This window comes from Ostrinia furnacalis, unplaced genomic scaffold, assembly GCF_004193835.3.
Source record: "Ostrinia furnacalis isolate ACB-3 unplaced genomic scaffold, ASM419383v2 OfSCF4088, whole genome shotgun sequence".
Taxonomy (NCBI): domain Eukaryota; kingdom Metazoa; phylum Arthropoda; class Insecta; order Lepidoptera; family Crambidae; genus Ostrinia; species Ostrinia furnacalis.
Genome location: NW_021134327.1, coordinates 70,132 through 95,380, shown reverse-complemented (window position 1 = coordinate 95,380; position 25,249 = coordinate 70,132). Strand labels below are relative to the sequence as shown.

Sequence of the window (25,249 nt, the reverse complement as noted above, 5' to 3'; positions counted from 1 at the left end):
CAAGATTGTAAATAAAACTAAAGACTGTTGTAAAATATTGTTTTATTTATTAAATTATGTTATAAAATTAGTCTAACAACAAATTATATCGAATGTTCTCTTATTACGAAGCATAACAGACTTCATAAACACATGCACACACCACTCAGTCACTTGGCAGGCTTCACTTGGTGCCGGTGGACAGCAGCGCCAGGAGTCCCGAGGCAGCCGTCAGGGAAATAATGTAGTTTCTGTATTATCATCATATTCATTAAGGAAATTATTTGAGCTGTAAAGTAAATACATAATTATTAAATGTGAACTAGTTTAAATTCGTGCAATTAAAATTACATAAAAGTATCTTATTTATAAGGATTGATTACTTCCTTTCTTCTTCAAATTTCTTCTTAATGAAGTAATAAAACATTTTGATATGAACAGCTGTAAGTGACACTGTTGCCAAATAATTGCCAAATAAAGCAACTACAATTATTTCATTACTGGTAATTACTAATTAGCTGTAATGAAGTTGTCATAAGAAATATAGTTACAAGTTGAAAGTTGTTTATTGATAACATCAACAGTTGAGTTTGGACACTTTCACCTCTTGATGAGTATTTTTTGAAAAGGATACACAGTGGGTGTGAATGAGCGCAGAAGGTAGAAGCTGCTAAGGATCACGATCGTCAGGAACAGAGCGTTGTTGTAGAAGATGGAGTATGTGGTGGCCTCGTAGTCAGCCACTTCATTCTTCTTCCACAAAATCCTGAAAATAAAATTCATAAAATATTAACTACAATTGAAAGTACAGACAGTTATTTATTTATGGATAGGGATAGTGAATGGGCACACAAGTATTCTGTATTACAGTTCCACAAAAATTTGAATGATTTGATAATGTGATAAATGATATAACAATGCCATTCCTGTAGGAATAGGGAGGATTATAGCATAAGATTACTAAGTACTTTAAATTGTTATGTATAATTTATACAAGGTTCATTCATCTATACTAATATTATAAAGAGGAAAGATTTGTACTTATTTTTGTATGTTTGTAATGAAAAGGCTCAAAAACCACTGAACGGATTTTGATGAAACTTTACAGTATTATTGTTCATAATCCAGAATAACATATAGGCTATAATTTATGACAATCTGTGACAAACGAAATTTCACACGTGCGAAGCCGCGGGCGGAAAGCTAGTAGTCAATATAGTTCCAACATGGTGTAAGTTTCTACCAATGTCAATTTTAAACTTTCCAATTCCATTACATTTATAACTCTTACTTTGAAAGGATTATAACATACCTATCTACTGAGAAATTAATTAGAAGCCATTACACACCTTTCGTCTTTCTCTTTCCTGCTCATCTTCTTGTCGTCGGCGAGTTTCCTGGACATCTCGCGCGCTACGGCGTCCTCTCTCCTCACTGCGACGCGGTGCTTCAGCTGGAACTTGGTATTGCGGTACGCGAGAGCCAGCAACCAGGTGCTAACTGTCGTCACGAGCGCAAACCACGCTAGGGACGAGCTCATCTCCAAGGCATGCACCCGCCAGAACAACCCTGAAGAGATAAACCAAAGAACAGTTACCTAATTGCCACAACACAAAATCATGTATTAAACATCGTTTTAAACGTCACAACATATCACTTTTTGGGCTTATGAGGACTGTCTGCAGTACTTACATATGGGAATAGAGGAAACGATGAAAGCATTTCCATAGAAAAGTGCCGAAGACTTAGTTGAAACATTTCTGCTGAAATCCTGTAGCAGCAACTCCTCCTCCTTTGTAAAAGCCTTGTTCGCTTTGCCAGACATTCTTTTATTTAGACTTAACAGGTATGTAGTCAGATAAACTTATCACGGACACTGAGACCATAGAGAAAAGTAATACATAGGAAAACTGAGACCAAGATAGAACGAGCAAAATTGTTCCGCTGGCAAAGTAAAAGCAAAACGTCAAATGACATGTAAGCAACGTGTCAAAAATTGGCTAAAATGTTGCCAGAATAAAAAATATTCCATACTTTTTTCGCTACAGCAAAAAAGTACGGTTCATATTTTACCGATCGATCGCATTACCGGTTTTTAAATAATGGCCAAAAGTAATTATCCAAATCTGTAATTCAAAAGCCATAGACAATTAAAAAAGCAAATGTCAAATTTGAAATTTCAAAAAATCGTTTTGTTTTGAAATTGCGCTTGCTTGATTTTTGGTGTTTTAGTTTGTTTGAAAAATAAACAAATACATAATTAAACCTTGAATAAGTTTAGATGATTACTCCATCATGAGTCACTTTGAATTTGCCATACCTTTACAAAAGGATGAATTGTTGGAATCTCATGCTGGGCAGTATCATGTTGAAGATGTAGTTCAACCAAGGGTTCTACTATCCAAACTGCAAGGTAACCATTTGAATAACAATTCATTACATATAAACCTTCAACTACAACAGTTTCACTAACTTGATTCCAAATATTAAAATGTGTCCAAAAATTCCAGATGCTGCCAGAGCATATAACACCGAGGGTGTGGAGTATATTCTGGAGCATTTTGATACATACTTCTCCATAATTGTTCATGGAAATAAACTTGAATGGAACGTTATAAATAAAGGTATATAGAAATAATTATGAATAAACCATTACATTTACAATAATCCATTACTAATCAATCATTATAATTTTAAAGGGTTTGATCACATTGTGAGAGCCGCCAAGAATCTCTGTAACCACCTGGAACTTATATTTCAAGATCAAGAAATTGATCCAGAAGTCCGTGTGAAGAATCTGAATATTGTCAAAATGATTATGTACCTTTTTAGTCAAATAATGAAGACCAAAGATATAAAGTTAGCGGCAGATGTAAGTAATCTGAACTTAAGACTGGTCTTGAGAACTTGAAAGTATTTTCTAATTCTAATCTAACTGGCCGGGCACAATAAATAACTTATTTTTAAATTCCAGAACTCTACAAAACTCACACTAGGGAAGAAAGGTAAGAAAGCTACTGATGATGAGGAATTCTGTGGTTGGACTGAATCTGACAAGCAAGCTGCACTGGTCACATTGCACTTGGTACTTCAGCAACCCCTGTCACGACTCTGGGATCCCCCTCTAGCTGAAGACAATTTTGTTTCGTAAGTATTGAAGTCACATCAAGTTATGTAAGTGAGTTACAAATTATGTTACAGAATTTCCTTTTGACTTACTAATAATTTCATTTCAGCATGGTGGCTGAACCCTGTTACAAAGCACTAGAAGAGCAAATAATAAAAAACAAAGCCATAAGAGAAACAGTATTCCAAGTACTTGGTGTTTTGATCAAGAAATACAACCATGGTACCTCTTGCCTTATAAAATTGGCTCAGGTATGTATCAGTAATCAGTATGAATGAAAAGTTTAAGATTTCATCCAAAATGTAAAGATTATATTTGTTATATTTTATTTTAGGTTCTACAAATGATGGAGCATGCAGTGCTACCCATATGTGCTGGAGTAGTTCAACTCCACAAAGAATTTGGTCTTGGTACCTTTGGACCACAAATGGTGAATATCCTGTAATAATAAACCCTTCATAAAATATCTTTACAATATTTACCACTATTAAACATTATTATTTATTGTCTTAGGTCCGAGAAATAGCAGAAGCTTTAGCATCCTCTGGAGATGAGAATGCAGGGGCTGGCACAGAGCAGGGAGCTGCAAGGAACTGTGGTACCTTTCTGGTGGAACTCACGAAAGAGCTACCTAAGGAAATGACTGGAGCTATTGCCACTATTCAACCTTATTTAGAAAGTGATGAGGTCAGTTTTATTCCTAGTCAACATTAATTTTATTGAATTAATAAATCATCATTTCAGCTTAGTGTAGTAAAAGAATTCCTATTACCACAGGTGGAGTATTGCATGAGCATTCTACACTTGCATTGAGTATTGAAGTGCCCCAACCCAAGACCCTAATCGCACCCCTCCCCCTCGCGAAGCCCCCCGGGACCCCCATTAAAAATAACCTTAGATACGCCAAGAACCCCATGTACAGAATTGGCCCTGGGCCTCGGACGGTATAGTTACGTGACGGTGCTTAAAAAACCCGTAGCTTTTAATGCTTGCACGGGCGCCCAAACGCGTGTCTGTATCGAAAAGTAGTATGAGCAGCGCATGCGTGTGACAAGTTTCCATAAGTGGAATGGTGGGCTAGCGTACGCTGCAGGCATGCTTTTTCGTGCATTAATAGGTTCGCAAGTTTTAGCGTAGGCCGTTTAGCGCTCCTGCACCCGACGCTGCTTGCATGCTTTGACGGCGCGGTGGCGGCGCGACGGCGGGCTTTACGCGGCGCGTATTATGAACAGTGTAGGGGCACGGCGACGGCGCGGTGTCGCGGTGGCGGCGTCGTGTGCAGGAGCGCTTAGGCTTAGTTTTTTTCATCATCATCAGTCTTCACTCTAAGCCTGTTGTTTATGTTCCAGTCGTACACGCTGCGCATCAGTGTACTCGGCATGATGTGCGAGGCTCTGAGCGTGGAGCTTCGCGGCGAGGGACTGGCGGACGAGCTGCGCGCGCAGCGGGACGACTTCCTCGACGACCTCTACGAGCATATGCACGACCTGTCCGCCTACGTGCGCCACAAGGTACGGTACTGCACTAGTGTGATGTAGATTTTGTACAGCGCCATCTAGTATTACAAATTGTATGCTCTTTGAGCGGAATAGTGAACAAGTCACCATTTCACCTATGATCTATACTTCTATACTAATATTATAAATTCGAAAGTAACTCTGTCTGTCTGTCTCTCTTTCACGCCTAAACCACTAAACTGATTTTGATGAAATTTGGCATAGAGATAGTTTGAGTCCCGGGAAAGGACATAGGATAGTTTATATCCCGGTTTTTGAAACAGGGATGCGCGCGATAAAGTTTTTCTATGACAGACAAAATTCCACACGGGCGAAGCCGCGGGCGGAAAGCTAGTTTACAATAAAGATTTTTGTATTTTTGTACATAAGTGAAGATTGTACTATGGGTCACACAAGAGATTTAATATTCGGCGTTAGTTCGTTTTATATGTAATAAAATACGTCCACTGCTATTTCCACATTGACCAATACTAAGCTGCCCGCATCCAATCCAACGACCCATGAGCTCTGGCATAGTATCTTGTTCGCAATCCACTAGGCAAGGCGGCCTTAAATGAGTCGCATTTTGTTTATACATATTATGTCTTTAACACCTCAAACAACATTAATAATAAATAAACTGCCAATAATAAACAGGTCCTCCAATTCTGGTCGAGGCTGCAGAGAGAAAACTGTGTCCCGGTGACCAGGCAACGCATAGTGCTGGAGCGCGCTATCGGCCGCCTACGGGACAAGGCAGCACTTGTCAGGAAAGCTGCCATTCAACTGCTAAAGGTAAAGATGGAGTTGCATTGATAAAATAAAGCTCAGTACACTGAAAAACTTTTTTTTTAACCATTAATCAGTTAAAGAAACCCTCAGCTGTGTTTTTTATGTGGCTTAATAACTGCATGTAATTATTTCACTATATTTTTTTTATGGATTCTAGGTGTTCCTTGAATCGAATCCATTTTCCGCGCAACTAAAACTAGAGCTGCTCGAAGAACAATTGGCAACTGAACAAAAAATACTGGATGACTTACATAAGAAATTGAATCCTGGGCCGGACCCAGAGTTAGTAAAGAAATGGGAGAAAATAGAAAAAGATGTTGTTGACTCAATCAATAAGAATATGGATGTACTGACGCAAGATGAACCAGAACTTTCGCAGGCGTCTTTAGATAATCTGTACGAGGCAATCAGAAGGCATTTGCGGGAGAAGGACTATTTCAAAGCATACTTGATTGTGAAACACACTGAAAGGCAATATCCAGATGCCAGACTCTTGAGATGTGATATGGAAAAAAGTGACCAGGTAATTTGATTTTTACACAAAATATGTAATATTTTTTTTGTATGTACAACTAACCTTAATAAGCACTTCTTTTCAGGTGGAATATTTTGTTGGATTACTCAAAAATATCTTCATAATACCAGATAGGAGGCAATCAATATCCCTCACACAGCAATGTGAGAACGAACTCGCCTTATTTAAGCGATTTGAAGAGAAAGAGAGCATAGTGGCATTTTTACAAGAGTCTGTCCACTTCAGTCGAATGGTCTCTGAGGCGGTACCTCTTATTAACTCCTTGTTGATGTCGAAGCAAGCTGGTGACGTCAGTGAGGCCATAGACTTCTTTACGACCGCGCATCACTTCAATATTGAGTCTGCGAAAGTGGGCGTGGCCAATATGTTGCTGCTTGTGTGGTCACCTGATCAAGTAAGTACATAACTTTTACTGCAGTTGAATATTCAAGCAAGAAATGTCCATCATTTATTTCCAACATTTAACTCATATCTGCAAAACTTTCTTGACTCATGAAAAATAACAATAATTTAAATATAGGCTGAAAAACTCAAATTAATATGTATTACCTGTAAATATCGCAGATAATCTTTTACCAAAATCATGTTCATTATTAGGACAAACGAGAAGCAGTAGAACGCGCGTACCGCGAGATGTATCTCGAAAGCGAGCACAAGGCGGAGCGAGCGCGAGCATTCGCCATCGCCAAGAAGCTGGTCGCGCTCGCCGAGCACGTCGACCGCGGCAGCGCTCTGGCACTCGACCATCTTGTGGGCCAGTGGGTAGAACGGGGAGACATCACGCCCGCCATTATACAGGTAACTGGTGATTTATTTATTTTATTTATTTTTTATTTTTCTTTATTCAGAAAACCACAGCTCTTTAGACTTTATAATAATAATAATACAAACAGGTATTTTTGTTCTTACAGCCAATAATGGATTCTATATATGATGTGATGTAGCTATAATGAGCGCCATGAGAAAAGAAAGAAAGTTTCACTTTCCTTTACGACGATGCTGCGATGTGTTTTATTTGAGCTACGTTTCAAGCTAAATGTTTGATTTTGCATCCGTAACTTCGTTCGTTTCAGTCCAATGACGTCCACTGCTGGACCAAGTCCTCCCCCAAGGATTTCCACAATTTTAACGACCGGTCCGCATCCAGGTACTTCTCGCGACCTTCACCAGATCTTCTTCCGGCCAGTGGTCGCCACTCGGAGATCCCTAACTTATGTACCTTTTATTTAAAGCTACCTTTAATAGAGATCAAAGAGGCCATAGCTTTTCATACTTGATTAAAAGTCACATCCACCTATTTTTATGAAGAAAAAAATGTGTAAAACATTTTTGTGGTAACTTTTTAGGTGTTCTGGGAAATGTTTCTGAAGAAGATTGACGGGACAACCGACATGGACAGCTACGCCGCGCTATCGATCCTCGTGATGATAGCCAAGGCGAAGCCGTCCGTCGCACTCGCCAACCTCGAAGTGATACAGTCCCACGGGCTCACCGCCGACTACAATTCGCGGAACTTGAGCGCACAGTTACTTATGTCTCTAGCAAAGAAGAACCAGAGATACCCCGCCGATCACTCCATGTTCACATCCATATTTGACAGCCTATTAGAAACATTTTCGAAGCTGAACAAATTCGTCGCTTTCGCCGCTAACACCATCGACCTGATATACGCTGTCTGCGACACCCCTGAAATAATATGCGCCAAGATACTGGCCGAAATGTACAAGAGGATAGAGGAGAATATGGTGAAAGATGCAGAAAACGAGGAGGAAGCTACTTTCCCCACAGAGCTGGTTACGCGATTCGTGTTTGTTTTGGGACACGTCGCGTTGCAGCAACTGATTTATCTTGACATCAATGTGTATAGCGAACTTCGCAGGCGTAATCAGGTATGTCATTTTAATAAAGTAAATCATTAATCATTTTTGTCGGCTGTTTGGTGTAGTGGTTCGAAACGGACTACTATTCCGGAGGTAGCGGGTTCGATTCCCGCACAGTACAAACAGTTGTGTGCATGAACATTTATTTGTTTGTATTGGACTGGGTGTTTTCTATGTATGGCGGTTATCACACTGCGCCGCGCTCCACGGAGCGCGGGGCGACAGATTTAATCATTGTATGCAAGTACCTCAGTTTGTATAGAAAACACGCGCGGCACTTCACACTGACAACGCGTCCGCGCGCGTGATTTTTTATATGAAAATCACGCGCTCCGCGGCAGAGCGCGGCGCAGTGTGATAACCGCCTATAATAAGTATGTACCTACCTATTTACAAAAAAAAAGTATTTAAGTAGGTATGTTTATATCCGTTGTCTAGTACCCATAGTACAAGCTTTGCTTAGTTTAGGACTAGAAGCGCAGTGTAAAATGTCTAAGGATATTTATTTATTATTTATAATCTCGTACCTATTTGAAACAACTCTAATAGATCGTTAAACACAGGTTCGTGAAGAGCGCAAAGTGGAAGAAAAACGTAAAAAGAAGAATGGGGCGGCATTCGCTACTCCGGCTCGGCGCGGGAGGATCGACGACCTGCGGCGACAAACGCTCATGAACGTTAGCAACGCCAGCGCTTCTTCTCGCGGTCAACGGACTAACAGTGTCGCATCAAACAAAGGACCTTCGGTGAGTTTTACTGTGTATTCCATTCCATCATTTTCAATCTCATCCTAATTTATCTTCAAAGAGTCGTTTGGAATTTGTACATCTTTTTATTGTTTAGCTTTCACCACAAAGCGGCGGGACGACAAGGCAACGTTGTTGGCACTACGTGAGGAGTTGAAATGAAACTATTTTTTTTTAAATAGCGCCGCCGTGCCTTCCCGCTAATAAACAAGCGCACGTCGATATGGGGTGCGACGCAGATGCCGGCTGCCACGCCACCAATATGATAAATCCACGTTGCGTCGTCGTCTCGTCACCGTTGCGTCACTGCCCCATCGCCGCCCCACCAGTCCTCTGTATAGCGAGAATATCATGTAGGAAACTCATATTTGTATAATTGTATTACTTCTTCATGATGCGGAACTTGTATTTATTTCAAAGGCCAACACGACAATGACGGAAGAAGAGACGGGCCTAGAAGGCGCAGTAGCGGACGACGCCGACGCGGAATACGTGCGCGGCGTGTGCGAGCGAGACATCGTGGGTACAGGCACGGCATTGGCAAGATACGCGCCGCTGCTCCGCTGGTTGCTGGCCAACCCGGCGCGCTGTCCGCCCGCGCTGCAGGCCGCAGCTGCTCTCACGTACACCAGGTAAGCGGGAATATAAAGAAAGAAATAATAAATAAATAAATAAAACATTTATTCGCTGCAATCTTAGGGTTACAAATTAGGTGTGGACTTCCTCTATTAAGTTGTCCTTGTCGAGCTGGTCTTAAGGTCCAAAAACAACTATAAATAAATTTGAACTTGCTACGAGTATAGTACGTCACTGGGAGGCAAGAGTTTACGAACGACTCATCACCTCCCTATCCTTCCTTCCTACCTTCCTCGCTTCTCAGGACATCCACAGGAAGATTGGGGGTGGTCTTATTCTACTTAGGCTGAACCACATGGCTCAGAGTTTGACTACTGTGGTATAAAGAAAACGTATGACGTAACCTGCAGAAGTGAGGTTCGTAGCTCGTTGGTATCATAATTTGTCAAATCTTAGTTTCCTCGAATTTTTTTCATCATATCACTGCTGTTTTTTCAAATAAAATAAGGTTTAAAAAAATATAATCCTAGTAAAATTAAAAAACAAACACTGTTTACTCAGGTTCATGCTGGTCTCAAGCTCAATGTGCGAAGAAGGATTGCAGCTGATGGTGACCGTGCTGAAGCGATCCAAGAATGTTTCGCTCAGAACCAACCTTACTATTGCCTTCGCCGATCTCACCTTGCGTTTCCCCAATCTTACTCAACCTTGGACACACCACATTTATCACATGTGAGTAATTTAAACTTTGTTTCTATTGTTTTGATAATTATTCAGTCCTGCTATAGTATCATCAACATTCATTCTTCCTCAGTTTGAGCGACGAAGAATTAGAAGTCCGCCAGTGCGCAGTGAAGATGCTCTCTTTCCTGGTACTCCACGAAATGGTCCGCGTGAAAGGTCAGATCGCAGACATGGCGCTCTGCTGCGCAGACAAAGATCCTCGAGTAGCTAGCATGACGAAGCTGTTCTTCAAACAACTGTCGCAAAAGGGCAATGCTCTGTATAACGTCATGCCCGATATTATATCGAGGTTGAGCGATCCCGAGCTGAACGTGCCTGAAGAACAATACAGGGTTATTATGAAGTGAGAATTTATTTTCATACCTTAAAATTATATTTAGGGAAGTTTTCAAATAATAATTTCTTTTGCAAGTGGGTATTTAGTTCTTTCTTTCTATTACATGAACCACTTCTGGGTTCTTACCCATTTTAACTCACATTTTCTAATATTTTTCTTAATCTAAAGCCAACTTCATCAAATCTTTTGAAGTGTGTGTTATAATAAAAATACTTTTTTCTCCAGATACATTACATCCCTAATTCAAAAAGATCGTCAAATGGAAGCACTAGTTGAAAAACTGTGTCAGAGATTCAAGCTATCCACGGAAGAGCGGCAGTGGCGGGACCTCGCCTACTGTCTATCTTTGTTCAGCTACAACGAGCGGTCGTTACGCAAGCTCATTGAGAACTTAGACTGCTACAAGGACAAGCTGCACTGCTCGGGAGTCATGGACTCTTTTACTGCGCTCATGAACAACACTTCCAAGATGGCTCGGAATGAAATCAAGGTTATTAACTTCAAAGCGTCGTTTGCTTGATGATGAACTTTCATTTCAATCTTTCGTTGCTTATTTATTACATTTCTTTAGTTCAGCTTTTAATTCAAGTTCATTTGTAACTGTAGATATCAGGTAAAAGATGGCCTTTAGGACTACATTTTGACCAATGTAAGAACAGTATGACAGGCTGACGGCAGTTGTGACTGAGTTTGTTCCGGCGTTTCTTCTCAGCAATTGCCATAAATGTTTGTCTCGAAGCGCTGGTAGGGCCCAAAAGATAAGGAGACATGTAAAGTTCTCCATATGGGCTACCATTTTTTTCATAAGTGACACTAGTGGTCTAAATGAGGGTTTTCGCGATTGAAAAATCCGCCAGATGGCAATACGTAGACGCGAGGTCCAAATGCTGCATGATTGGTTATTTTTGACATGACATTGACAGGTATGTCAAAATCCACCAATCACGCAGCATTTGGTTCTCGCGTCTACGTATTGGCATCTTGCGGATTTTTCAATCGCGAAAACCCTCATTGAATAAAATATTTTTGATTTAGATTTTTTGACATTTTCTTTTATGAATTAAAAATTAAATACGGATCTGCTTGTTTATATCGCATTTCCATACTGCTAGACATTATTCCTAATGATACTCTTTGTTTCCCAAAGACCTTAGTGACGGAGTTAGGCGACAAGATAGAGGAGTGTTTCGCCGTCCGCGACGGGGAAGACGCCGAGGGCGGCGGCAGCGGGGACGCGCGGGTGGGAGCGCCCCCGCCAACGCCGCGCCGCCGCCCCGCGCCACGCCGCAACCGGCGCCGGTCAGACTCCAGTCCTGATGAGGTATGTCGGCGATTGCTTATGCAACTGTGTTGTACTCGAAATCAATGCCTGTACCATTTCACATAGGGCTTACTATCTGTTGCGTAAGCCAATGTAGCAATGTCGCGAAAGTCGAAGCCTATGCGCAGACCATCGATTTTTCGTCGTCCGATAGTTTAGTCGGGCAGTTGATCAGTATGGGCATGAATGGGAGTGCGCACACTACGCCGCCGATTCGATTTGGCCGATTCTTCATACAATTTAAAATCGGGCACAACTATCGGCCAACTAAAAATCAACGGTGTGCGCCTACTCTAACAACTTGAGCAACTGTGTAGTACTCGAAATCAATGCCGGTGCATTTTACATTAGGCTTACTATCCTCCCGTACCGCTCCCAAACCTCGGGCACTGAGTGAGTTAAGTGCTTGACCTATAGCAACACTATGATTATGCGTTTGTCTATGAGTCATGGAATACAATAAGATGATTGTATCTAACATTTTTTACAGAATGAACCTCCTAACAATATCGGCACACCGCAGTCCGTAAGGAAATCAAGTCGCAAAGTGACAAGAGCAAAGAAAGTTGTTGCAAATGATTCTGATGAATCGGGTATGTTTTTCAGTTATTGTAAGTCTTAAAAATGTTAATAATTTTATTACTACACACATACTAAATGAATGTCTTGTGATGCTTGCAGATGATGACGACGTTCAAGAAAAAGACGATGATGAAGTCTTTAAAAAACCGCCAGCCAGGAAAACTACGCGCAGAAGAAAGTAGATTATAAATGTAAAAAATGCGTTAAGAACAAAGTTATGGAATACATACTTTTAAGAATACATCCCTGTTTCTGATGTTTTGAAAATACCTTTGATCCATTCCATCAATGAGGACAACGAGAATACAGGTAATCGATTTCCTCAACTTACTATCAACTCGTGGCTAAACACAAATTGCGTGAGCCGTATAATTTAAATTAAAAAGTTGCTGCTGTCAGCTGTCACGTGTGTGCCAAAATAACCTTGAAAAAAAGGGATGTATTGACTCCTCTAATCAGTATTGACTCGATGTTATAATTCGATACAAATTATCGACTAGAAAAATCGTTTTATATAAAAAAGTCTAATACCGTATTTTGAAATGTTAAAAGTTACACTGGACGGCACATAATTAGGAGCAATCAGCAAAATGAAACGCTTTTAATAGCATGCCAACTAAACTTACAAACAACGCTCTCTTGACTACAGATTAACCAACTGACTTAAATAAGTCAGATAATCGATTAAAATCAGAATCGATTGTGCGGTGCCTCAACAACACTCCTTCCAATCAAAATAAATATAAGTGAGGGTATTTTTACAAATCAAAATAAATATCAATGAAGCGAAATTTTCTGTGTATTGCATTGTTAAACGTTTTTAACAATAACTGTGCCATGATGTCTACGCATATTAACAGTCGCAGTAGAATTTATCCACGTTCCTCAGTAGAGAGATTTTCAGTACCTGATGATAAAGTAAGTTGGTCTACAGAGTTCGAAGCGTACCGACCGGTGAATTACACCTCTCCAGATATACATGGAAAGCCATGGGCTGACCCTGAAATTGGTAAGTCTCCTCTGACTACTTCTAGTATTAATTTTATTTTGTTTGATTTTATTTAAGATTTTGCTGTCATATTTTAGGACCCAATTTTAAACCCCTTTGGAATAAACTGGATGGTAATGTTGACAGATCAAGCCATATGGGTGAATACAAAATTGTCGATGGGTATCCACAAAACCCGATTGGAAGAACTGGCATAGTAGGCCGAGGTGTGCTTGGACGATGGGGCCCCAACCATGCTGCAGACCCCATTGTAACAAGATGGAAGAGACTTGACAGTGGGGATATAGAAACTGACTCGTCTAATAAGTAAGTGAAATGAATAAAGTGCATCCATGTGCCTATAAATTCCTATAGAAAGGTATAATAATATTTTTTCAAATATTTCAGGCCGATTCTGCAGTTTGTTGCAATCAGAAGACGTGATTCCGGAGAGTGGGCTTTACCTGGTGGCATGGTCGATCCTGGAGAAAAGGTGGCTACTGCTGCTCTCAGAGAATTTCAAGAAGAGGCTTTGAACTCCTTTGCCATGACCAATGGTAAACTAATAAATTGATATTCTGTATATGTATAACAGAGTTTACAATACTTTGATATTCTCTTCTATGATAAGTTTTTTACGAATGGTTACTTTGTTTCAGATGAAAAAAGTGCAGTGCTCCAAAGGTTCAATACATTTTTTAGTCAAGCAGATGAAGTATATAAGGGTTATGTTGATGACTGGAGGAACACAGACAACGCATGGATGGAAACCGTTGCCTTTAACTTTCATGATGAACCTGGAACTACTGTAGGGATGTTGAAACTGCATGCCGGAGATGATGCTGTGGGGGTCCGCTGGGTGGACATCACACCGGATCTCCAGTTGTATGCAAGCCACGGCAGCATTATAAGGGAAGTGTACAAAAGACATATTTCTAAACCAGCTACAAATAAACATGTGAGATCTTTATAATTGTTTTCTTACACTTTGATCCTATTAGCCATAAGAACCTTATACCTACTTAGTGCTTCTTCATTTGTAAGGTAAAAGAAACAAACGATTGTAAGCAATTAATCACACTTGTAACGGTTCCGTTACGACTATACATAAAACTAATAACAAATAAAAATATACAACCTAAATGGNTTTAATAGTTTTCTTTGGTGTTGGCCTAACTCCTTAGATTAAGATTGATTTATGCTAACTTACTTTTGTGTGGCTAATAGACTGATTTTAAGCTTATTTATTGATCTTCTACATTTTTATAATTAGTTGTTCATTTAACTGTATTACAGTGCTGTTGCCACACATTAGCTTATATTTACGCTTTGTAATCAAACGTAGTTGTAGTAAAAAGGAAAATTATATTGTGCAACACATACCTAAAATTCTACTATGGCTTATCCAATTAAGTACCTTTCTCTTCAAAAAGCAGAACTACAATACGAAGTAGAACTACGAGGCGGTAGCGGTGACTCAGTCCAGGAACTTAGAAAACAGATTCTTAAACTATCACAACTTTCATCATCCGAAGACGTACTCGAGTCACATTTAGACCCCATTGTCGATCTAAAAGAAGTAAAAGAGTCACTTTTAAAATCTCAAAATAATTTGGAATCTCTTAAAAGACAGTTTGACAAAAACTTATTCACCAGAACTGAGACTCTTTTACATCATATCTACCATCGTATTAGTAGAATCTCTAAAACACAGGATGTTCATGACACCCATAAGAAAGAAAGAAAGAAAGNTGCACATCAAATTTTAAGTCTCAATATAACGAGCTAACGAGCTTTAAACTAGCCCCTCAAGAAAGTACTCCTAGTACAGCAACGGACAACACTGCCGGCCCTTCTAATATATCTATCACATGCGACCGCAGCATATCTAATGATATCCATAAACTTAGATTTTCAGGTCAAACCTGCGTTCATTCTTTTATACAAAAAGTCAATGAATTTGTTCAATCAAGAGGGATCTCCTTTGACAAAATACTGTCTCTTTCATATGAAATTTTCGTCGATGACGCACTTCATTGGTATAGATACAATAAAGATAGGGTTAAGTTATGGGATGAGCTATGTATGCTACTCAAGGAAGATTTCAGCAGCAAGGACTACGACTACCGCCTTGCTGATGAAATTCGCTCTCGTACTCAGGGCGAACAAGAAAACATCACAGTCTACTTGTCAATCATGCATGGGATGTTTTCGCGATTGAGCAAACCAATGTCCGATGACGATAAATTAGAGATACTCATGCATAACATACGCCCATGTTACGCTAACACCTTAGCTGCTTCTCCTAGCATCGGATCTATTGAGGAACTCAAGACTGTCTGCCGTCATTACGAAAATATTCAATCAAGATTTACCCAATTTCAGGAACCTCCTCGCATAACTAGTAATACACTTGCCCCTGAATTTGCTTATAAACCAACTTACACAAATAATGCTAAAAATAACGATAAATATAGAAATAATTATAATCAAAACAAACAAACTAACTCAAACTCATTTAATACTTACAAAGGTTTTACCAACAATAATAATAAAATAAATGCTGTAGATCTCTGTGAAACATCCGAAAATGAGGTCGCTGTTGTTCAACGAACTCAATATAGACACATCTATTGTCCTAGATGCAGATCAGATTCTCACTCACTTTCTAATTGCAAACAACCGCGCTTCTTAATATGTTTTAAATGCGGAAAGAAGGGTGTACGTTACCCCGAATGCCCGAGCTGTCACTTACGTGAAAATAAAAATGATCAGCCAAAAAACTAAATACAGTCGGTTGGAGTGACCAATACAAAGAATGGAAGGAGTGGTTAAACTTTATAAAAAAATTTTTTGCTTTCAATTCTGTCGCTTCAATCGATAAAAACAAATCGAACTTAGATACTACTCGTCCTTATGTGTCTATAGAAATACTCGGTAAAACCTTTACTGGACTCCTAGACACAGGCTCATGTGTCACAATTTTAGGTAATGGATCTCATGAAAGTCTTTTGAGCTTGGGATTCCAACTTCTGGAGACTAATAATGCCCACTTCGTGTCTGCTGGTGGCGAAAAACTAAATTCAATAGGAGTCATTAACCTACCTATTCAATTCCAGAGACAAATTCATTATTTGAACGTATATGTTGTTCCTGATATTAAAAATCCACTTATTTTAGGGATGGACTTCTGGCGGACGTTTGGTCTCTTTCCAAAACACCTTGATGCCGTAAGTTTTCTCAAAGACTCTGAATCTGCTACCTCTGCTACCCAATTTACTACCAACTCCTTAGAGCCGGCCTTATATTCGTATGATAAACTATCAGCTATTCAAAAGCGTACTGCAGACAACTTAATATCACAATTCTATGATATGTCATACGAAAAAAGAGGTTTAGGTCGAACCTCATTAATCGTACATCCGATTGATACCGGGGATGCTGCCCCCATTCGCCAACGTTACTACCGTATGTCCCCTGAAAAGCAGCGCATCTTGGTTTCCCAACTAGATGAGATGCTTAAGGACGACGTTGTCGAACCATGTGAGAGTCCGTGGTCGTCACCAGTTCTTCTAACCCCTAAAAAGAACGGTGAACTACGATTCTGTCTAGACAGCCGAAAACTAAACTCGGTTACAAAAAAAGACGCCTACAGCTTACCATACATAACAGAAATACTTGATAATCTACGAGATTGCAAATACCTAAGCAGTATCGACCTGTCAAAAAGTTTTTGGCAAATATTAATACGCGATGAGGACAGGTGCAAGACTGCCTTTTATATTCCATCCCGCGGTACATATCAGTTCAAATCTATGCCTTTTGGATTGACTAACGCACCAGCAACCCAACAAAGATTGGTAGATTTATTGTTCTATGGACCAGAATTCGAACACAAAGTGTTTGTGTACGTGGATGACATAATAATCGTATCTGAAACTTTCAGCCAACACATCACACTTTTAAATAAAGTCCTAGAAAAATTAAAGCTTGCCAACCTTACAATAAACTTCGAGAAGAGCCAGTTTTTCAGGCATCAACTCAAATATCTTGGTTACGTTGTAGATATTAATGGCCTACACGCTGATCCTGAAAAAGTGGACTCCATTTCTAAATACCCTATCCCTAATAATGCTAAAGAGGTCAGGCGGTTCATTGGCACGGCTTCCTGGTATCGCCGCTTCATTCCAAATTTCAGCCAAATAGCCTCTCCCCTTAATAAATTAACTTCACAGGGTAAAAATGCCCCACCCTTTTTATGGTCTAAAGAAGCCGACGAAGCTTTTAAAAAACTAAAAAACCACCTCGTTACTGCACCTATCTTAGCATGTCCCGACTATACTAAAGCCTTCGCAGTTCATACTGATGCCAGTGACTATGGAATAGGAGCAGTTTTAACACAGACCTTCGAAGACGAAGAAAAGGTGATCGCGTACATGAGCAAATCATTAAGTAAGCAAGAACGAAATTACAGTGCCACTGAACGCGAAGCCTTGGCAGTACTGTCCGCTATTGAACACTGGCGATGTTATTTAGAGAACGGTCTCAAATTTACAGTCTTCACTGACCACTCCTCACTAAAATGGTTTCTTAACCTAAACAATCCTACCGGCAGGTTGGCTCGCTGGGGCGTTCGTCTTTCTGCTTTTAACTTCGACATCAAGCACCGCAAGGGCATAGATAACATCGTTCCAGATAGTTTATCCCGATCAGTCCCTATTGCTACTATTAACAACCAAACGGACTTACAAAACTACCCTATTTATAAAACGGATGATCCGTGGTTCTTGAAGATGTACGCTGGTTGCTCAAGTTCCCCTACTTCATTCGAGAATTACCGGGTCTCCAATGGTAAACTATTTCGATACATTAGATCCATCAACCCTCTTACTAGAGAATTTGAATGGAAGGAAGTGATACCATCTGAATTCCGACAAGACATTATTATTCAAAATCATTCGGAACCTACTTCCGGACATTTTGGCATCTTCAAAACTTTTGAACGTCTGTCTTTAAAATATTTTTGGCCAGGTATGCATCTTGACGTCAGTAAATTTGTAACGAACTGCGATACTTGTTTGTCTTATAAACACCCTACTCACACTGCTCTCGGTATAATGGGCCGCCCAAAAGATTGTTGCCGTCCCTTTCAAATGATCAGCATCGACCTAGTAGGACCCTTACCTACGACTAGAAAACAAAATACATTTTTATTAGTTATCAACTGCTGTTTTTCAAAATATTGTTTAATGTTCCCGATCCGTCGCGCAACCGCTGATATAATTAGTAAAATTTTAGAAGAACACGTTTTCTTAATCCATGGCGTACCCAGCACTATATTAATGGACAACGGTAGACAATTTATTAGCAATACAATGAAAAATTTATTTACAACCTATAACATACCTAACATTTTCTACACGCCTTTATACACACCACAAGTTAACTCCGTCGAACGTTATAACAAAACTATTATTACAGCTATTTCTACCTTTATAGAAAATGACCATAGGACATGGGATACATTTATTCCGAAAATTCAATTCGCTTTGAATAGCTCAGTAAATGAGGTAACAGGTTTCACTCCTTCATTCTTAGTATTTGGTCGCGAAATGGTGATCTGCGGTTCTCATTACAATGATGCTGATAGCCTGATATTGAAGATAACATCATCTTCGCTCCTCGAGATGCCTATGCCGAAAATCTCGGTTGTCTTAGAAATATTTTTGATAAGGTCCAAGCTTCAATAATAAAATCACATTCAAGGAATAGCACAAATTATAATCTTCGTCGAAAGAATATAGATTTTAACGTGGGAGATATAATCTGGAGAAAAACCTTTTATCAGAGTGACAAAGATAATAAATTTTCAAAAAAACTTGCACCAAAATTCATTAAATGTCGTATTGCTGAAAAGAAATCAAAACTAGTTTACTATCTTGAAGATATGGCAGGAAACAAACTAGGAGCCTGGCATATCAAAGATTTTAAATTAACCTAATAGCAAAAACTACATAATTATTATATTTAATTTTTCAGTTAGATTTTTTTTAACCTAAAGTGTTAGCAGTCGGATTTTATAAGAAAAATCCTAACCTAAAAAGGGGGGTATGTAACGGTTCCGTTACGACTATACATAAAACTAATAACAAATAAAAATATTCAACCTAAATAANATAATTAACTACCTATACTTACCTATATAAAAAAAAAAAAATGATCTAATAAAATAAAAAAATAACAGACATTTCAAATAATGCCCGTTAGAAACTATACGCAATGGCTGATCTTACACTTCGTGCCGCAACATGTAGCACGCGCCGTGCTCGTGCGCTATTGTTCTCCCGGACCGGGTCTACCGCCGCCATCTTAGAAACGAAAACTGACCATTCTCTTCTGCGGCAGTGAACTGACTGGCTGTCCGCCTACTATTAAATACTGCGAATACGAACCTATCTTACATATTTCTAAGTACTAAGTACCGAAGGTCACTAATCACTATATTATTATTAAACAGTTTTCTTGCTATTTAGTGAAGTGAAATCCCCAGAAATTGGGTAAGTGTTGCATAAATTATAAAAACTTAGCTGTAGTTAAATCATAAAATTGGTCGATGACAGTTATGCTACGTCATGCTTTCAAAATTTACTTTATTAAAACGCACGTTCAAGCTATTTATCCACGGTAATAATTAATTCCCTTTTGCTATTGATGTCTTCATTTTATTTTCCTACCGAGTCCATGACGTTGCATGATTCTCACTGATGAAATTATTGCAATCAATACATTGTCATTACCAAACTCATTTTTGCTTGCTACACCTTAATACAATTATAAAAGTATCATAGATTAGCTATAATAAAAATAAACTAGAATTTACTGTAAAACCGCCCTTGTTAGGTTTATAATTTAATACCTACCTACATAATTAGAATAAGTTACCTATACCTAATGTTACAATCACCAATGCTTTTTCCTTTTAAATTTAAATAGTTGATTATTGTAAGCCTCATCATTGATCACTATTCGTGCTATCCATAGTCATTAATTTCGCCTTCATCGCTTCCGGCCGAGGATCACGAATGTTGCGGTCAAAATAAAAATTAGGGTGATTCTAAAGTCTCTGGTTTCTATGGCATTCCAGGGACCTCCGCTCCGGTACCGGAAGAACATACGAGAAGCACCGTCTCCCTGAATATCGCCCTGAAGAACCGCCCACTTACATCACCGGCCGTCGGACTCCCAGTACCCGTCAACCTGCTACCGATAAGGCCAGTGACTGTGGCTAAGTTTTTGTTGCGCATTCGGCTATTCAGCGAATATATTACTACACCCTCGCCCAGCTCCGCTGACCTCTTATTTAGCGTTAATTAAATTAGATTATTTATTGTAATAAACATTAGTTAAACTGAAAAAATACTCTTATTTATTTCTTTAGTAACTAGAACCGTTACACACTTTTATTTCTTTTCGCTTTGAAATCTATCATCAAGATTATAAAAGCACATGACACCACATAAGATATTAATTGCAACATGATTTTTACAATATAAAGAAATAAAAATAGGTTCCAAGCTTTCAAGCCACATTATATTGCACCCTAGAATGAAATTCAAATCTTCTCCTGAAGAATCTACACAAAAAAATAAGTTCAGCAGATAAATGCATATACCTATAAATAAAATAAATGAAAAATAACATAACTTACTATTTGATGCTAATCAAGGTACTTTCACCCATTCATACCCAAATAAAAAATAGGTAATCATATCTACAAAACAATCACATTACAAATGGCAGCCCTGTATAAATACAGGGTGTCCCAAAAACAATGGATAACCCTGTAACCATCGATAGGGCTCGCCATGGTCTCCCTAACGTCCAATTTTGACCCCAGTAAAAATATCACCGTTTTCAAGATTTTTAAGTTTTTGGGCATTTTTAGAAAATTGCCACCTGCGATTACTTTTTCTCATGCCATTGCTACAAATGAGGATACTTTTCAATCTAGTTTTTTTCCTTATCACAAGGGATAGTTTGGCTATCAACAGAAAAGATTAAAGTTCAACAAACTAGTTTAAAAGTATGAAAATTTTAAGAAATTGCAGAGAAGAAGGAAAAATTAATTCATTGTCTTGCACTTTTGATCAGCCATCGTGTAAAAAAAATGTAGGAAGACCATCGTGCCCATTACCTTAAAAACTTCCTTGGTTAATTGAGATTCTGAAAAGGTATCACAAGCTTATGTATTCTGTATTATTTTTATCTTATGGATACTTGAATAGCAACTAGTATGAAAACTGCAAAAATGAGTTTTTCTCGTAATAGTTAAACTTGGACTGCATAGTGGCATCAAAAACAAATGGATAATTTTTAGCGTAGGAATTTTAATAAAGCAACATTTTATCATCATCATCATCATTTCAGCCATAGGACGTCTACTGCTGAACATAGGCCTGTACCCCAATGATTTTCATAATGACCGCTTGGTAGCGGCCTGCATCCAGCACCTTCCTGCTTACCTTTATGAGGTCGTCGGTCCGCTTTGTAGGTGGACGTCCTACGATGCGCTTTCCAGTACGTAGCCTCCACTTGAACCCTGTTGCCCCATTGGCCGTCCGTTCTGCGTTTTTGTGATTACTTATTTTTTGTTTTACACCTTATAAATGTGCCTATAGACAGATGCCCGTGATGATACATGACTCGGAAACGTGGATTTTTTGCACAGCGTGCTATGGAAGGGGCTATGCTCGGGATTCTTTACGAAACCGTATCAGAAATTAGGAGACCTGTAAACGAACTAAAGTCGCTGACATAGCCCGACGGATCAGCAAGCTGAAGTGGCAAAGGGCAAGGCACAGTAGTTCGCAGAACTGAGGCAGCAGGGTTCAAGTGGAGGCTACGTACCGGAGAGCGCATCGTAGGACGTCCACCTACAAAGTGGATCGACGACCTCATAAAGATAAGCAGGAAGGTGCTGTATACAGGCCGCTACCAAGCGGTCATTATGAAAATCATTAGGGTACAGGCCTATGTTCAGCAGTGGACGTCCTACGGCTGAAANCGTTACAACGAGATGTAGGCACAAACGCCTGCCAGTAGAGATGATAATTTATAGGTACCCTAGTAAATACTACTAGATCCTAGGTCCTACTAGGTTAATCTTCTTCTGCTCAGTCGGTACACACTCTTGTCAGAGTGGTCGTGGTCATCATTGTGAATCACGATCAGTGATGTTCCTCGCAATACGGCGCCATTCCTCGCGGACTGCAGCTTTCCGGGCACTTTCGTTAACCGAACACTTAGTTTCGGCCTTGATCTGGTCCGTCCATCTCAATGGTGATCTACCACGTGGTCTGGTGCCCTCAACTTTTCCCTGCACTACGAGACGCTCTATGGAGTCATTACTGCGGCGAGATACATGGCTGACTAGGTTAATAGACCAAGAAAAAAGGCAAAACCGTAGCCTAAGAGCACTTTACCATACTAGCACTGATTATCTAGTCCACATCCTAGGTCGTGACATCATCAACCCTAAGCTCTAAGTCGGTAAAAATTGTCGATCGTCGCGCAGCGTTAGCCAACGTTACGGCTTGCTATCTACGGCACTACAGTATACGAAATCTTGCAGTTGACTCATTAATAAAAGAGCTTCCTTGATGGTGTAACTCAAAAATACGGAGTAAGTAGAGAGAGATGATAATAATATCCCTATTCATTAGTTTTGTGAGTTTTAGGAAATTTTGTTGAAGTGAAACGGATTCTGGAAACAATTATCATCATCATAATCATATTTTCAGGCACAATACGAGCACTAAGTACTGAACACAGGCCTCCCCCAACAATTTCCAGATTGACTGGAACCAATATCTTGGGTGTTTTAGTAAACTGAAACACAGTGTAGGACGATAGTCCACCACCTACTCGATAGATCGCAGAAGAAAAAATGCTAAGTCTTTTGTCTTGGACGAAAAATTATGATCATTTTTTGTTTGTAGTGCATTTTATTCAGCCATTGATTAAAATAATGATGATGATACATAAATCAAAGAAAAAATTAATGGAATATTGCACAGCAACGTACGAATAATTAAAATTCGATGTACTGTATGTTCTCTACTACATAACCTACCATCTAAGTTCCGAAACATTTCCCCTATAACAACGAGCTCATTATAATCTTCACTAAAACACTGTTTCTTCTAGTCTGTAACAAGCTACGGACGACAGCACATCAAGCTGATTACTCCGACTCTTATACAGTGGCAATAAGAGCGAGTTTGCAACAAAAGTGTATAGTCTTATGTGCTGTGTGTACACTTAGGGCCCTCGCCCACGGCAACTTTTTGCAGTGATGCTGTCGCACGTTTCGTAAACGAGCAACAGCATCGCTACTAACGCGCGTTAGTCGCATTTGCAACGCACTACAGAAGCGATGCCAACGCGCTACTAACTCGCTACAGCAGCACGACTGGTTCGATGACGCGACAGTACGACATCGGAGAGAGAACGGAGGGAGGGTTACTGAATCGCGTTTGCATCACGACAGAAGCGCGATAGTATTGCGTTTGCATCGTGACAGAAGCGGGTTTATGTGGGCGAGGGCACACAGCTAGTGACCGCGTTGCGACTGTATCGATGCGAACGCGCGACAGAATCGCTACTGCATCGCTACGAAAAGTCGCCGTGGGCGAGAGGCCTTAGTGGAATGGACGCCCGAGGCTCCGAGTGACGGAACCCTGCTTGATAACGAAGATTATACGTTTGTTCGCCACTGTAACAGGTTTGAACTAGTTTGAGCTGGATAAGAAACTAGTAACTGGCTTTGCATCTCATGAAGAGTTTGCGGTAATATGAGCGTTCTTAGAAAAGAGTTAGTTCAGAATCAGATGAGATGTTTTCTATTACAATAAACTGAATCTAAAGTCGCAAGACAGAGTTTTATATACGGAATTACGGATATTTTAGATACGGTTACGCTTGAGCTGATGCCTTAACATATATGCTTTATAAAGATATTATTTTTAAACTTATCAGGTTAACACTAAAACTATTTTTTGTTAATGCTGGCTCAAATTATGCTGCAACTTCTATTGAACACTGATCCATTACCAAAAATTTTCTTTGGTCGTTCTTTATAATGAGTCACATTTCACAAGGCGACGAACAACGACATGAATGTTTTTAAAGTTATGTGACATACAGAATAATATACCCATTGTCAGCCAAGGCTTTTCAAATCTTATTAAACTTTATAATAAGCTCGTGACCGAAACTAAACAAAATTCCAAACAATGGATTAGGTAATGCTCAGCGCTTTCTTTAAGCACTTTAAAACTTTCATCTCACACCCTTATTTTCATCCTTGGCCTAATTTTCTTAGGCTTAGATCACACTATTGAATGCTTGTGCGTAGATAATTTTCGGCAATGTTCGACGCAAAATTATACTATCAAGTATAGGTACTTTGTAACGAGAACAAGCATTTATGTGATACAGATGCTTTTTCTCATGTGTGTAACTTATAGTAGGTAGTAAGGGTAAGTAATTTTACACCACGTGGGGTTGAACCCCCAACTTCTGCGTCTAACTCTTATTCTAACCACAGAACCTCAAAAGCGTTATACGAAACGTTCAACAAAACTCAGAATAGAGAAAACTCAACCAAATGGCTCCTAAATAACAAGTCACAATGGTGGCAACACCAGACAAGTGGTGCACTTTAAACAAAACTCCGTTGAAGTGAACACTTTATGACCTTCAACTGAATATAAAAAGTCGAGGAAAGTTTTATTTTGAACTAGCTTTTGCCCGCAGCTTCGTCCGTTGAATTTTGTCTGTCACAGAACTTTTATCGTGCGTCTTTCAAAAGCTAGGAAAAATCACCCTATGTTTTTCCATTTTTTTCGGGGGAAAAAAATGCATGAAATTGCATGCCTGTGTCATGTGGGGCTCCCCTCGATCAGAAAGATGACACACAAAACAACCTCGGTGCTCTGTCGATCGCCGAAGTGGTAAGACCCATGAGAATCCGGACAACCATGGAAATCCGGAACCCTATGTTTTTCCCTGGGTAAAACTACTATGGTATAGAACCTAAGTTCGCCTAAAATCGGTTCAGTGAAAGGTGACAGACAGACGAAGTA

At 39.5% G+C, this 25,249-nt stretch overlaps 3 protein-coding genes across 4 annotated transcripts; 2 read left to right on the top strand and 1 right to left on the bottom strand.

The window, feature by feature from the left end:
* Positions 1-25: 25 nt before the first annotated feature.
* LOC114358674 (translocon-associated protein subunit gamma) lies at positions 26-1,979 on the bottom strand. The gene is made up of 5 exons (XM_028312695.1): positions 1,897-1,979; positions 1,672-1,862; positions 1,329-1,548; positions 614-745; positions 26-230 (listed from the first exon to the last, which is right to left on the bottom strand). Exons 2-5 carry the CDS (start codon positions 1,802-1,804, stop codon positions 164-166), a joined length of 552 nt encoding a protein of 183 aa, XP_028168496.1. The 5' UTR covers positions 1,805-1,862; positions 1,897-1,979; the 3' UTR covers positions 26-163.
* A 206-nt stretch (positions 1,980-2,185) lies between these two features.
* Cap-D2 (CAP-D2 condensin subunit) lies at positions 2,186-12,356 on the top strand. The gene is made up of 21 exons (XM_028312689.1): positions 2,186-2,392; positions 2,490-2,603; positions 2,679-2,851; positions 2,954-3,126; positions 3,216-3,357; positions 3,441-3,536; positions 3,620-3,793; positions 4,456-4,617; positions 5,260-5,397; positions 5,552-5,917; positions 5,994-6,323; positions 6,527-6,727; positions 7,276-7,818; positions 8,373-8,555; positions 8,976-9,187; positions 9,693-9,863; positions 9,946-10,218; positions 10,438-10,702; positions 11,360-11,533; positions 12,024-12,126; positions 12,215-12,356. Exons 1-21 carry the CDS (start codon positions 2,275-2,277, stop codon positions 12,295-12,297), a joined length of 4,194 nt encoding a protein of 1,397 aa, XP_028168490.1. The 5' UTR covers positions 2,186-2,274; the 3' UTR covers positions 12,298-12,356.
* A 287-nt stretch (positions 12,357-12,643) lies between these two features.
* LOC114358670 (ADP-ribose pyrophosphatase, mitochondrial) lies at positions 12,644-14,093 on the top strand. Of its 2 annotated transcripts, none has more exons than XM_028312688.1 (4): positions 12,644-13,124; positions 13,251-13,430; positions 13,512-13,660; positions 13,763-14,093. In XM_028312688.1, the coding sequence occupies exons 2-4, from the start codon at positions 13,261-13,263 to the stop codon at positions 14,074-14,076; spliced, it is 633 nt and encodes a 210-aa protein (XP_028168489.1). In that variant the 5' UTR covers positions 12,644-13,124; positions 13,251-13,260; the 3' UTR covers positions 14,077-14,093. The 2 variants fall into 2 exon arrangements, with proteins under 2 accessions (XP_028168489.1, XP_028168488.1); XM_028312687.1 differs by having other exon boundaries at positions 12,647-13,124; positions 13,202-13,430; positions 13,763-14,092.
* The last annotated feature ends 11,156 nt before the right edge of the window (positions 14,094-25,249 follow it).

Coding starts and splice junctions, on each gene's coding strand:
- Cap-D2 (XM_028312689.1), top strand. CDS start 2,275: ATGAGTCACTTTGAATTTGCCATACCTTTACAAAAGGATGAATTGTTG. Junction 9,188..9,692: donor GCTGCTCTCACGTACACCAG/GTAAGCGGGAAT, acceptor CTGTTTACTCAG/GTTCATGCTGGTCTCAAGCT. Junction 10,219..10,437: donor CAATACAGGGTTATTATGAA/GTGAGAATTTAT, acceptor TTTTTTCTCCAG/ATACATTACATCCCTAATTC.
- LOC114358674 (XM_028312695.1), bottom strand. CDS start 1,804: ATGTCTGGCAAAGCGAACAAGGCTTTTACAAAGGAGGAGGAGTTGCTG. Junction 746..1,328: donor AGGAAAGAGAAAGACGAAAG/GTGTGTAATGGC, acceptor TTTTATTTTCAG/GATTTTGTGGAAGAAGAATG. Junction 231..613: donor CGCTCATTCACACCCACTGT/GTATCCTTTTCA, acceptor ATGATAATACAG/AAACTACATTATTTCCCTGA.
- LOC114358670 (XM_028312687.1), top strand. CDS start 12,896: ATGAAGCGAAATTTTCTGTGTATTGCATTGTTAAACGTTTTTAACAAT. Junction 13,125..13,201: donor ATGGGCTGACCCTGAAATTG/GTAAGTCTCCTC, acceptor GTCATATTTTAG/GACCCAATTTTAAACCCCTT. Junction 13,431..13,511: donor GAAACTGACTCGTCTAATAA/GTAAGTGAAATG, acceptor CAAATATTTCAG/GCCGATTCTGCAGTTTGTTG.